Source organism: Thamnophis elegans, chromosome Z (genome assembly GCF_009769535.1).
Source record: "Thamnophis elegans isolate rThaEle1 chromosome Z, rThaEle1.pri, whole genome shotgun sequence".
In the NCBI taxonomy this organism is placed as follows: domain Eukaryota; kingdom Metazoa; phylum Chordata; class Lepidosauria; order Squamata; family Colubridae; genus Thamnophis; species Thamnophis elegans.
The window spans coordinates 70893299-70906779 of NC_045558.1; the positions used below are offsets into that span (position 1 = coordinate 70893299).

At 43.0% G+C, this 13481-nt stretch overlaps 1 protein-coding gene across 1 annotated transcript in view; it reads right to left on the minus strand.

Moving 5' to 3' along the window:
- The window catches only part of VPS41 (VPS41 subunit of HOPS complex), a 250144-nt gene that overhangs the window by 47346 nt on the left and 189317 nt on the right, over window positions 1-13481 (minus strand). The window contains 3 exon segments of the mRNA XM_032234989.1: window positions 7438-7582; window positions 9235-9362; window positions 11323-11415. Coding sequence (XP_032090880.1) covers window positions 7438-7582; window positions 9235-9362; window positions 11323-11415 — 366 coding nt within the window.

Genomic DNA, 13481 nt, shown 5'->3' on the forward strand with positions numbered 1-13481 from the left:
TGTATACAAGTTTAGCAGATGAAAAGGAAAGGGGCATTGTGTTGTATGTTAAAGACCATATTGATTCTAAATTGGTGTATACGGATGGGGAGGGTAGACTTTTAATGGTCGAATTGAAATTTGGTCGATATAAAATTTTGCTGGTGGCCATATACGCACCGAATGACAGCCAAAGTACTTTCTTTAGAAAGTTGCATTTAAAAATTGCAGAGTTAGCCTATGACCATATATGTGTGGTGGGTGATTATAACGCGGTGGCAGATAGGACAATGGATTATAACCCAGGAAACATCCAAAAGGGGGGGAAATTAAGATTTAAGATTTAATTTATTTGTATGCCGCCCTTCTCTGGGAGGGACTCAGGGCGGCGAACAACTCAAAAGGGGAAAGGGGATACAAACACAATACATATAATTAAAATACACAAGAGTCATACAGCCATACAAGTCGAGAGGGGAGGGGAACTCATCAACCCCAGGCCTGCCGGCACAGCCAGGTTTTGACAGCTTTCCGGAAGGCCTGGAGAGGGGTGAGGGTCCGAATCTCCGCGGGGAGTTCATTCCAAAGGGCCGGAGCTGCAACAGAGAAGGCCCTCCCCCGGGTAGTAGCCAGATGGCATTGGCTGGTAGACGGAACCCGGAGGAGGCCGACCCTGTGCGATCTAATGGGTCTGTGGGAGGTAATTGGCAGAAGGCGGTCTCTCAAGTACCCAGGTCCAATACCATGAAGGGCTTTATAAGTTACGACTAGCACTTTGAAGCGTATCCGGAGACCGATCGGTAACCAGTGCAGCTCGCGGAGGATACGTGTAACGTCGGTGTTCCGAGGTGCACCCACAATCGCTCGCGCGGCTGCATTCTGGACAAGTTGTAGTCTCCGAATACTCTTCAAAGGCTGCCCCATGTAGAGCGCATTGCAGTAGTCCAGTCTTGAGGTCATGAGGGCATGAGTGACTGTCGCGAGTGCCTCCCGGTTCAGGTAGGGGCGCAACTGGTGCACCAGGCGAACCTGGGCAAATGCCCCCCTGGTCACAGCCGACAGATGATGTTCTAAGGTCAGCTGTGGGTCCAGGAGGACTCCCAAGTTGTGCACCCTATCTGAGGGGCGTAAATTTTCACCCCCCAGCCTGAGTGATGGAATACTAGCCAAATTCTTGGGAGGGAAACACAACAGCCACTCGGTCTTGTCTGGATTGAGTACAAGATTGTTAACTCCCATCCAGACCCTGACAGCCTCCAGGTACTGACACATCATGTCAATCGCTTCACTGAGTTGGCACGGGGCGGACAGATACAACTGAGTATCATCCGCATATTGATGGTATTTTATCCCGTGCCGTCGAATGATCTCACCCAGTGGCTTCATGTAGATATTGAACAGAAGGGGGGATAGGACCGAATCCTGAGGAACCCCATATTTCAGGGGCCTAGGGGTCGACCTTTCTCCCCCAACTAACACCAACTGTGACCTGTCCGAGAGGTAGGAGGAGAACCACTGAAAAATGGTGCCGCCCACTCCCACCTCTCGTAACCGTTGCAGAAGGATACCATGGTCGATGGTATCGAAGGCCGCTGAGAGGTCAAGGAGCACTAGGATGGAGGAATAACCTCCATCCCTGGCTCTCCAGAGATCATCGGTAAGTGCGACCAAAGCGGTTTCCGTGCTGTAGCCAGGCCTGAATCCCGACTGAAAGGCGTCCAGATAATCGGTTTCCTCCAAGGACCGTCGGAGTTGAGAGGCTACCACTTTCTCAACAACCTTCCCAATGAAAGGGAGGTTGGAGACTGGCCGGTAGTTGTTCAAACTAGCTGGGTCCAACGATGGCTTCTTCAGGAGGGGTCTCACCACCGCTATCTTCAGTGTCGGTGGGAAGAAGCCCTCCCGAAGAGAAGCACTCACCATCGCCTGGATCCAGCTCCGCGTCACCTCCTTGCTGTTCGCGACCAGCCAGGAGGGACACGGGTCCAGTACACAAGTGGCAGTACTCACCGCTCCGATGGCCTTGTCCATTTCATCAGGAGCAACAGGTTGAAAGTCAGTCCAGAGATGTTGTTCAAGACCTTCCCCCGGTACCCCGGCTGGCTCTGGGCAATTGGAGTCCAGGTCCATCCGAAGCCGAGCAACTTTGTCCGCGAGGAACTGGACATATTCCTCTGCTCTACCCTGTAAGGGGTTATCCGCAACCCTCGTATTTAGGAGGGAGCGGGTCACCCTAAACAAGGCGGCAGGGCGTGACTCAGCGGACGCTATCAGAGCGGCAATGTGATTGTTCTTAGCTGTCCGTATTGCCGATAGATATGCTCCGATGCAGGTTTTCAAGAGTGCTCAGTCTGACTCGGATTTACTGATCCTCCATCGGCGCTCTAGGCGTCTCTTTTGGCGCTTCATCTCCCGGAGGTCCTCGGTAAACCAAGGGGCCCTCCAGGATCCACTGTCGCGGATCGGCCGTAAAGGCGCAATCCGGTGGAGAGCCTCAGACGCTACCGAGTTCCAAGTAGCAACTAAGGTCTCCACCGGACTGTGGGCGAGAGTATCAGGCATAACGCCAAGCGCCGTCTGGAAACCCTGAGGATCCATAAGATGCCTGGGGTGGAACCACCTAATCGGTTCCTCCTCCCTACAGCGGGGGATTGGTCTCCGAAAGTCAAGCCTCAGTAGGAAGTGGTCTGACCATGACAGGGGCAAGATCTCACTACCCCTCAAACCAAGATCACAACTCCACTGCTCCGAGAGAAATACGAGGTCGAGTGTGTGACCCGCTGAGTGAGTCGGACCCTGGATTACTTGGGTCAAGCCCATGGCTGTCATGGAAGCCATGAACTCCTGTGCTCCATCAGAGTGTTCACCGAGCGAAGGCAAGTTGAAGTCCCCCAGTATCATAAGTCTGGGGAACTCAACTGCTAGCTCGGCTACTGACTCGAGGAGCAAGGGGAGGGCTGTTGTCACGCTGTTGGGAGGCAGGTACATCAACAACAAGCCCACTTGACCCGCAAGATCCATCTTCACCAGCAAGGACTCACACCCGACAAGCTCTGGAGCAGGGATCCTACGAGGAACTAAAGACTGTCGGATAACAATGGCCACTTCTCCGCCCCTTCCCTGGGATCGCGGTTGATGAAGCACCTGAAAACCCTCTGGCCACATTTCTGTGAGGGGGACTCCTCCCTCCGGGCCCAGCCAGGTTTCAGTAATACATGCCAGATCTGCCCCCTCGTCTATAATTAGGTCCTGGACGAGGGGAGCTTTATGAACCACAGATCTGGCATTTAGCAACAGCAACCTGAGACCAGGGTCCTGACTACTCATGCCATCTGGCCTTGGAGTGGAACTCACAGGGCCGGAAGGGGGGATCCCTCGAATATAGGGAACCCTCCTTCCCCCATAATGGCTTGCCCTGAAGTTCCCGCCATATCTGCCCCTCCCCATTATGACCCCTATGTTCCGGCCCACTCCCGCATCTGTGGTCCCTTCACCCTCTCCCCCAGCTGCCGGATTTATCGGCAGGCCCTTCGACGCACACAAGAGAAAGGAGGAGAGTTCTCCCCAAAACCTTTGAAGACATGAGGGAGGAATATGAATTAAAGGATGTATGGCGTGAACTCCACCCACAGAAACAACAATTTACTTTCTTTTCACATAGACATCAATCCTGTTCTAGGATCGACATGGCCTGGTTGACACCAGAAATTGGGGACTTGATTAAGGAAGCAGCAATTGAGGTTAATACCTGGGCCGATCATAATCTACTCTTATTGGTGTGGAAAGGAATAAGGCAGGGGAGGAAGAGAAGGTGGATGATGAATACAGAGATAGTGAAAGAACAAGAATTTCAGCAAATGTTTAAACGGGAAATGAGGTTTTTTTTTGAAGAAAATAGGAAAGGAGTAACCCCACAAATACTTTGGGATACGGCCAAGGCTTATATGAGAGGCCTAGCTATTAAACATACAACAGGCACACACAGGAAAAAATTAGAAGAGAGGGCAAAGGGGGTAGCTAAACTGGAGGTGGTAGAAAAAGCCTTGCAACAGAACCCACTAGATGATAGGAAAAAAGAAGAAATGGCTAGAATTAAGCACGGGATCTCTCTTCTAGACCAGGAGGATGTCGCTCGGAAACTTAGGGGGATTAAGTAAAACCTTTTTGAGCATGCTAACAAACTGGGTCGTTGGCTCTCTTATAGACTTCGAAAAGAAAGAGAGAGCAGACGTATAGCTCAAGTGCAGAATAGTAAAGGGGAATTAGTAGAAACCAAGGGGGAGAAACAGGAAATTATCCAAGGTTTTTTCCAGCAACTATATAGTAGGGAAGAAGTTTCTGAGGACCAAATTAAGGAATTTTTAGACAATGCAAATCTACCCAAGATCTCAAATGAAGCAAAAGGGGTACTGACCAAAAGATAACAATAGATGAATTAGAAAAGGCAGTCAAAAAAATGGAAAACAACAAAACTCCTGGCATGGATGGTTTGCCAGTTGAAATCTATAAATCTTTTTTGGAAATTTTAGGACAAGAGATAATAGTAATATTTAATGCTGTCTTGACGGATTCTATCGCACCAAAATCATGGGCTGAGGCTTATATAACCCTTTTGCCTAAAGCTGGAGCTGACCGCACCCAAATTAAAAACTATAGGCCCATTTCACTTTTGAATGTGGATTATAAAATCTTTGCAGCTATACTGGCAGATAGACTTAAATTCTTCCTTAACAAATTTATACACCCTGATCAGAACGGCTTCCTGCCGTCAAGGCATTTGAAAGATAATGTTAGAATTATTTTGGATGCCTTAGAATATTATGAAGCTCGGCTGGATAAACAAGTGGCCTTTATGTTTCTTGACGCACAAAAGGCTTTTGATCGGGTAAATTGGAACTTTATGTTGTCACAACTAGAAAATATGAAGTTTGGAGAAAACTTCTTAAATGCAATTCGGGCAATTTATGTACGACAAACCGCGACATTATTGGTAAACGGAGAAGAGGCGGGTGATATTGAGATTGGTAAAGACACAAGACAAGGATGCCCGTTATCCCCCCTACTGTTTATCCTCACATTAGAACCCCTTCTTAGAATAGTGAGAAGTGACACACAAATTAAAGGGTTACGAGCTAAAGCTCAGGAATTTAAGGTCCAGGCTTTCGCCGATGACCTTGTTTTTATCCTGGAGGATCCTATGGCTTCTGGGATACAACTTTTACGTAAAATAGAGGAGTACGGTAGGATAGCGGGGCTACATATAAACAAAGAGAAGACAAAACTGTTAATTAAGAATATGACTCTGAACCAGAAAAGGGAAGTACAAAGCCTGTTAGGGATTAACATGGCCCACAAAGTACAATACTTGGGAATTTGGCTCACGGAGAGATGTTCCTCTATCAAGGTAGATAACTATATGAAATTGCTACAGCAGGTATCTAAAGATATGACTAATTGGAGTGGCAAACAACTGTCTCTGATGGGCAGGATTGCGACAGTCAAGACATATGTATTACCCAAATTTTTGTTTCTGTTTCAAACGGCACCAACTAAATTGGACAATTTTTTAAAAAATCTTTGGAGACAATAGTGACTCGATTTATATGGCAAGGCAAGAAAGCACGAATTAAAGCCCAAATATTGCAAAAACGTAGAGAACTGGGAGGCTTCGGAGTACCCAACTGGGAAGCATACTATAATGCAGCAATTATGACATGGGTGAAAGATTGGGTGATGTTGAGTAGAAGGCGCCTATTGGCTATAGAGGGACATGACCTCCCTCAGGGATGGCATGCCTCCCTCTGGCAAGAAAGAGACACCCCCCCATAGGTACTTCATGGGACATTATATTCGGAAGATTTTGATGGGGGTCTGGGAAAAGATGAGGAAAAAATACTATCTTAGGGTTCCGTGCTGGTTGGCACCATTAGAGGCCTTAACGCACCCCAGTGTATTTAATTGGACAAGAAACATAACATATAAAGACATCATGACAGAAGATGGCAACATGAAAACAAAGATGGAATTAGAGCAGCAGGGCAGGAATTTGGAATGGTGGGAATATTTACAGGTTAGAAACAGGTTTAAAAGTGATAAGGTACGTTTTGGGATCTACCCAAACCTTCAGGGGCTAGATAAGATTTTGTTTGGTGGAGATAAGAAAATGTTATCGAAGATTTACCAATTTTTGACCTGCCAAGATGCTAATGAAGAGATGGACAAAAGCCTTCTAATAGCATGGGGAGAAACCTTGGCTATGAAATTGAAATGGGCAAATGGTGCGATCTATGGAGTAAGACCATTAAACTTACAATATCTACAGCATTCAAAGAAAACATATACAAGATGGTTTATAGGTGGCACTTCCCCCCAACGAGGTTAGCCAAGATGTTCCCTGGGTTATCTCCATTGTGTTGGAAATGTGGAAGAAAGGATGGCACATTCTACCATATTTGGTGGTCCTGTACTGAGGCCACGAAATATTGGAAAAGGATTAAAAAATGGCTAAAAGAGGTTACCGGGGCAAACATGGAATGGAGACCCGAGAACCTTCTACTAAGCATTAAACCAGAAAACATAAGCAGTTCAATATGGCATTTGAGCCTACATATAATTGTGGCCGCAAGAATAACTTATGCACAATTTTGGAAATCCACTACCATACCATCGGAAGATGCTATAATTAAAAAGATCTATGAATGCGCAGAAATGGATAGAATGACGGGTTGGCTGAGGGACAAAGGAGAAACGGAACATTATCTTAGCTGGAACTTATGGTATATGTGGGCGACAAGGAGAACAGCAGGGATTTAAAATGGGGAAAGTTAAAAGTGAACATAGGTATTGTAATAGATCCCTGAACTTTGTAATGAGAAGATGTGGCTTAGAGACCTAACAATGAGGAAGGAAAGAAAAAAAGTTGGGCTGTGAATGACTGTCACTGCGGGGGGGGGGGTGTTGTATGTTTAAAATTGTATTTGTATCTGTATGTTTTATGCTTAAAAAAAATGTATAACTAATGAATGCCGATACAAAAGGCTGTATATTTACCTTATATTGTTATGTATGTTTTGTCTTTTCTTATGTTGTTATATTTTTCTTTCTGTTTTTAAAGGTAATAATGTTTAATAAAAACTATTTAAAGAAATTGTTTATGGACTAGGCTATATTTTTTACCACTTTGTTCTTTCAATTTATATGGCAATTATCAATTAAGATCAGAAAAATGAAGAGTCTTCTCACAATATAATATTATGTTCTTTTTCTTGACCCAATGCAGCTTTTCCACTTCTAAAATATTTTAGAAAATATTTATTGTTAGTAACAATTATGTGATAATTATCTACCTTTCTCAGATATCATAATAAAAAGTGCAAGTTGTTAAACTCAGTTTACTTTTATCTGCAAGCATTCTTAAAGAGAAAAAAGTGTTAACATACAACTTGAAATTCATCATACCTCTGAATCAAACTCCATTAGTAGAACAATTTTGTCCCTGATGGAACTGAAAAGATTGTGTTTGTGGATCAGCTGGAAAACATCTTTATGTCTCAGTGTGAGGTAAATTTCAAGAGCCTTTCTGTAGCGCTGGTCATAGGTGTACCTAATAAGAAAGATCATGTGTTATAAATAGACCCAAATGTGGGCTTTTTGAGAAAGCAATCCAATAGCACAGAAATCATTTGGCTAAAACATCCTATAGTTATTTGGAATAATAGAAAACATTTTCTGTCTACATGTGTTAGAAAAGTAATTGGATATCACTTTTTCCTTCAATTTTCTTCAGACCCTCAATGGCCTTTAGCCTTTCTGAGTAAGATATGCTTCAAGGATAGTGAAAAACCTTAAATAGTGCAGGCTAACTTAGGATGTTAAGGATGTATTCTGGCATTCCTGAGAATAAAACAAAATAGAAGGACATATTTATGTGTGAACATTGCTATGTAAGACTTAAGAAAATGAAACACATTTGAAAAGCAGCTTGTTTCAAGCCTCCAATAACTTGAATATGGATATAAAAATGAAAGAAAAACTGTAATCTAGAATATTTGGGGTTTTTTGTACCATTTCTGCGCTGTGATTTTAATGATATTTTCAACAGTAATCTCTCTCTCTGAATCCCTTTAATTCTTTATTAAAACTTCATTGACAGCATTTTCCCTATTAATATTTTTAATTTTAATATTTAAAATAATTAAAACAGAAGAGTTAAATATCTATCTATCTATCTATTCATCCATCCATCCATCCATCATCTACCTATCTATAATCTATCTACCCTGTTTCCCCAAAAATAAGCCCTCCCCAAAAATATTGTAACACAGCAGCACCATGAGATGACCACGTTCACTGCCTCCTGCACCTCAAAAATAATAAGAGCTCCCTGAAAATAAGCACAAGTGCTTATTTTTGGGTGGAGGGTGTCAAAAGAAAATAAGACTGTCTTATTTTCAGGAAAGCACGGTATCTATCTATCATGTATCATCTCTGTCTGTCTATTATAAAATACAGATGGGGACAGTTTTGTCTGTATCAAGAATTTTACTGAATGTTTTCAAAACAGCTTGTATTTCAAAATTCAATTATTACAGATATAGTGCAATATATACAGATATAGTTCTCCATCTCAGTTTTCCTGAAGTTGAATCTACATATTTCTCGCTGAGCCTTAAAAATACCCATCAGAGTCAATCCCATAGCTGAGCACCTGAGCACAAATAATCAACTAAGAGCTAGTGACCAAAGCAGTCTAAAAGTCAAGCTGAAAAATACAAAGCTAATATACAAAGATGTTTGGATAAAACAACAACATTGGGAGATTCTGCTCAACATAATCTCTCAATACTCCAAAAAGGTACTAAAGTCAGGTATTAAGGCTGATACAGCATGAACAATAGCATTCATGAACGTGGATTTCATGAAAAAAGAAGCAAGATACCACATTCTTATATTTGAGAGCATCTGAATAATATTTCTCTTCCCTGACTTATAAATTTTAGACATGAAAAACTAAAATACAATAATACTATCTCTGAAACAATTTTGCTGTTGATGTAAATCTTTTCAAATGAAAGTTTTAATAAATATTTGAACTTCATCCCTCACCCACAAAAGTAGAGATAGGAAGAAGTCAAATTACTTTTATGTGGAAAAACATACTTAAAATTCTGATTATTCAAGGAAAGAACCACAATGGGTTATTTAGATGTTAGTCAATTGTGGGTATCATTCGAATTCCTGAGCCAACAAACTTACAATTCTGCTAGAGTTTTCAGCAATGTCCTGTTCTGTGGATCTTTCTTCAGATGGTCCAATACAGCATGGACAATGACTGGATTGTTGTACAGGTTCCCAGGCCATTCTTTAATTAATGTTGCAAAACCCTTAAAATAATTGAAAGTGGATATGAGATTGGAAGCAAATAACTTTTTTAAATAAAAGAAATAAAATTAAAAGGCTTTGCACTTTAGTCAAAGGTATTAAGAGAATAACAAAAATTGTCATTGTCATCTGGGCAAAATGAATTGGACAAATTCAGCCAAATAACCCCCTCTTTTTTTTTTTAATACTAATGTAATTAGGAACTACAATAGGAACTACAATTAGGCCTCCATAATTTCAAGTGGGAAGGACAATTCCAATTCCAAGTGGGAAGGACACAAGTATAAGGACTTCTGTTTGATCCAGAATATATATGCTTCCTTCATATTTCCTGGAGAATCTTAGCAATAGCAATAGCAGTTAGACTTACCGCTTCATAGGGCTTTCAGCCCTCTCTAAGCGGTTTACAGAGTCAGCATATTGCCCCCAACAATCCGGGTCCTCATTTTACCCACCTCGGAAGGATAGAAGGCTGAGTCAACCTTGAGCCGGTGAGATTTGAACAGCAGAACTGCAGAACTGCAGTCAGCTGAAGTAGCCTGCAGTGCTGCATTTAACCACTGCGCCACCTCGGCTCTAACCTTCTTTATGGAGAGCTCTTTCATTTTCTTGGGGCCAACCTACAGAGGTGGGTTCCTACTGGCTCGGACGAATAAGTAGTAACTTGGCTGCCTGGGTCATTGGAACCGGTAGTGATCCAGGCCTGCCACACCCCTGAACCAGTTCTCCCATAGGCAGAGCCATTTTGCTTCTGCCCATGTGCAGCAATTTTTATTGCACTAGTTGGCCATGCCCACTCCGACACTCACCTTGCCTCACTTTCACCATGTGGATCCGCAGAACTGCCTCCTTCTACCTACACACAGGTGTAGGTAGAACCTAGCCCTCCCCTCCCCACTGGCTTTAACCCAGACCCTACCTCGTCAACTGATGGGGAAAGCGGTGAGCGAGTGGATGGAACCAGCCTGGCCTCCAATACTCCATCTCGCAGAGATGGTGGCAGTGAGCCGTAAGGAAAGTGACCCCCGTGATGTGGGATGGACAGCCTCCCACGCCGCTACACCCTTGCCTTCCATGCAGAGCCTCTGTCGGTGGGGCACCTCCCATTTCGTCCATGTGCCACCACCCCCACTGCTTCTACATCCCCGAATGGTCCAACACCAACGTAGATGTTCCTTCAGGCAAGCTATTGAAGCTTGGCTATTTCATTCCACCACTCCTTCTGACTTTTCTCATCCAGCCCCTCCTACACGCACACACACACCCCATACTTGCCATGGTGCAAGGTGAGTGTGGTTGGGGAGAAATCAGGGTGAGGGTGAGGAGAAGGCTGAAATTCTGCTAGGGGGCAAGGGAAAGCAAGCCAGGTCTCCTCAGCGAGTGCCACTCTTTTTCTCAGCTGCCTCTCGAGGTTGGCTGATTGGACCCGTGCCTGCTCTTGCCCACCCCGCTTCTCCTCCTCATGGCTGATCCCATGTTTTGTGGGAATAAAAGCAGTCATACAGAGAGAACTGGGAGTGGAAGAAGCAGGTCCCAAGCGGGCCAGCGGACGCCCTACATACCTGCGTTTTCCCCTCCTTCCCTCAAAGCAGCTATGCCTTCCGCTTGCCCATTAGTGACTGCCCGTGCTCCCCCCTATTGTTCCCCCTGCAGGAGCTAGAAAGTGTGGGGGGTTTGGCTTGATGGCCCATTTTGTTTCAAAAGGGAGAGAAAGGATACCTCCTTTCTGCGAGGGAAGACATCTTCCTTGGCTGCCTTCAGCTGCCTCTCCCCTTTAGGCTCACTGAGTCTAGGTGCTCGCTTTTCCTCTGGAGAAATCCAGAACCCCAGGAAGGGTAATCCTTATGTATTTTATTGGTAGATAGCATGTCTCATCCTAATCTCTGTTTTACCACTATAGCGACAAATTTAAAATTAAGCTGCTGTTCTGTTTCAGTGGTATTACAACAAATAATATTTTACCTGATAATCGCTCTCTAGAAATTCATGCAGAACCATTTCATAAATGAAAGGCTTCAGGATCGAATCTTGTCTTGGCAAATAGTGACTAATTGCCTAAGGAAATAAACAATTAAAATATGTTGAAGCTTTCCAAAAGTTTTAGGAAACATTACTAAAAACAAAGCCAGAAGCGGTAGCAGTATTCCAGCTGAGCTATTTAAAATCCTAAAGGATGATGCTATTAAAGGGCTACATTCAATATGCCAGAAAACTTTGAAAACTCAACAATGAACACAGGATTGAAAAGGTCATTTTAGGTTCCAATTCCAAAGAAAGCCAATGCCAAAGAATCTTCAAATTACTGTATAACTGCACTCATTTCACATACTAGCAAGGTCATGCTCAAAATTCTACAAGCTAGACTTCAGCAATATGTGAACCAAGAACTACCAGAGGAGGCAGAGGAAATAGAAATCAAATTTCCAACATTTGCTGGATCTTGGAGAAAGAAGGGAGTTCCCAAAAAACCAAATCTAGTTCTGTGTCATTGACTACTTTAAAATCTTTGATTGGATAGATCATAATAAAGTGTGTCAAGTTCTTAAAGAGATGGTAGTACGAGATCACCATACCTGTCTCCTGAAAAACATGAGGGTTAAGTAGCAACACTGAACAAACGTGGAAAACCAGATTGGTTCAAAATAGGGGAAGAAGTATAAGAGGATTGTATATTGACATCCTGCTTATTTAATATATGCAGACTAATGTGAAATGCTGGGCTGGATAAATCACAAGCCAGAATTAAGATTTTCATGAGAAATATAAACAATCTTAGATATGTAGATGATACCTCTCTAACGGCACAAAGTGAAGAGGAAATAAAGAGCCTCTTGATGAGGAGAGGAGACTGTAAAAGTTGGCTTGAAACTCAACATTAAAAAAAAACTAATATCATGTAATCTGATCCCATCACTTCCTGGCAAATAGAAAGGGAAGAAATGAAAGCAGATTTTATTTTCTTAAGCTCCTGGAGCACTGCAGGTAGCAATTGCAGCCCTGAAATTAAAAGATCCCTGCTCTTTGGGAGGAAAGTTATGACAATCAGAATATTAAAAAGCAGGGATGTTATAATATAGCCTTTATTGTCATTGTACAAAATAAATGCAAAAATTTGGTAATGGTTTTTCCAATAGTTTTCTATGGCTGAAAGTTTGGACCAAAAGGTGAGTGCCAAAGAATTATGCTCTCTAGTTGTGGTGTTGGAGAAGACTTTTTAAAGTCCCTTGGACTTCAAGGAGGTCACACCAGTCAATCCTAAAGGAAGTCAATCCTGAACGTTCTTTGGAAGAACAATTATTGAAGCTGAAGCCAAATGCTTTGGCCACCAACTGAGAAGAGATGACTCACTAGAAACATCCCCCCCACTCCACTGATATTGGGAAAGATTGAAGGAGAAGGGACAGTGTTATTGATGCAATGAATATCAATTTTGGCATTCTTTGGGAGACAGTGGAGGGCAGGGGCCTGGTGGGCTATATAGTCATTTAGTCATTTATTTGACATTTATAGGCCGCCCTTTTCCCTGAGGGGACTCAGGGCGGCTTACAATTAATGGGAAGGGAGTGTAAGACAAAACACAAGAAAGAAAAAAAAATGTGAATAAAAAAAATAAACCGATAAAACACAACATTCATTCAGCATTCGGGTGGGGCGAGGTTCGGATCTTATCCCCAGGCCTGACGGGATAGCCAGATCTTGAGGGCTGTGCGGAAGGTCTGGACGGTGGTAGTCCATGGGGTCACTAAGAGTTGGATATGACTTAGCAATTGAACAACAAAAACAAAAACAATCACCAGTTTGGAAAGGCAGTAATTTTATTGACAGGCTTTTTGGACAAGATTTTCTATATTTAAAAGTCTTCTGGATAGCATAAGGCATTGTTGTAAGATATTTATACTCAAGTTAAAAATAAATCTAGAAGGGAGTGGTGATGGCAAAAATAGTACATCACCCATTTATCCATACATCTTTTAGGGTGAAGTGAAATAGAGGAAGGTAAGCAAGAGGCTTTCTTCTAATCTGGCAAAATATCTGGCTACTAACCTGCTCTTTCTCCATAAATAGTGCTGTTGTCTTGCCATCCATCTTTAATTTTGTATGAAAGCAACTGCTATGAGAAA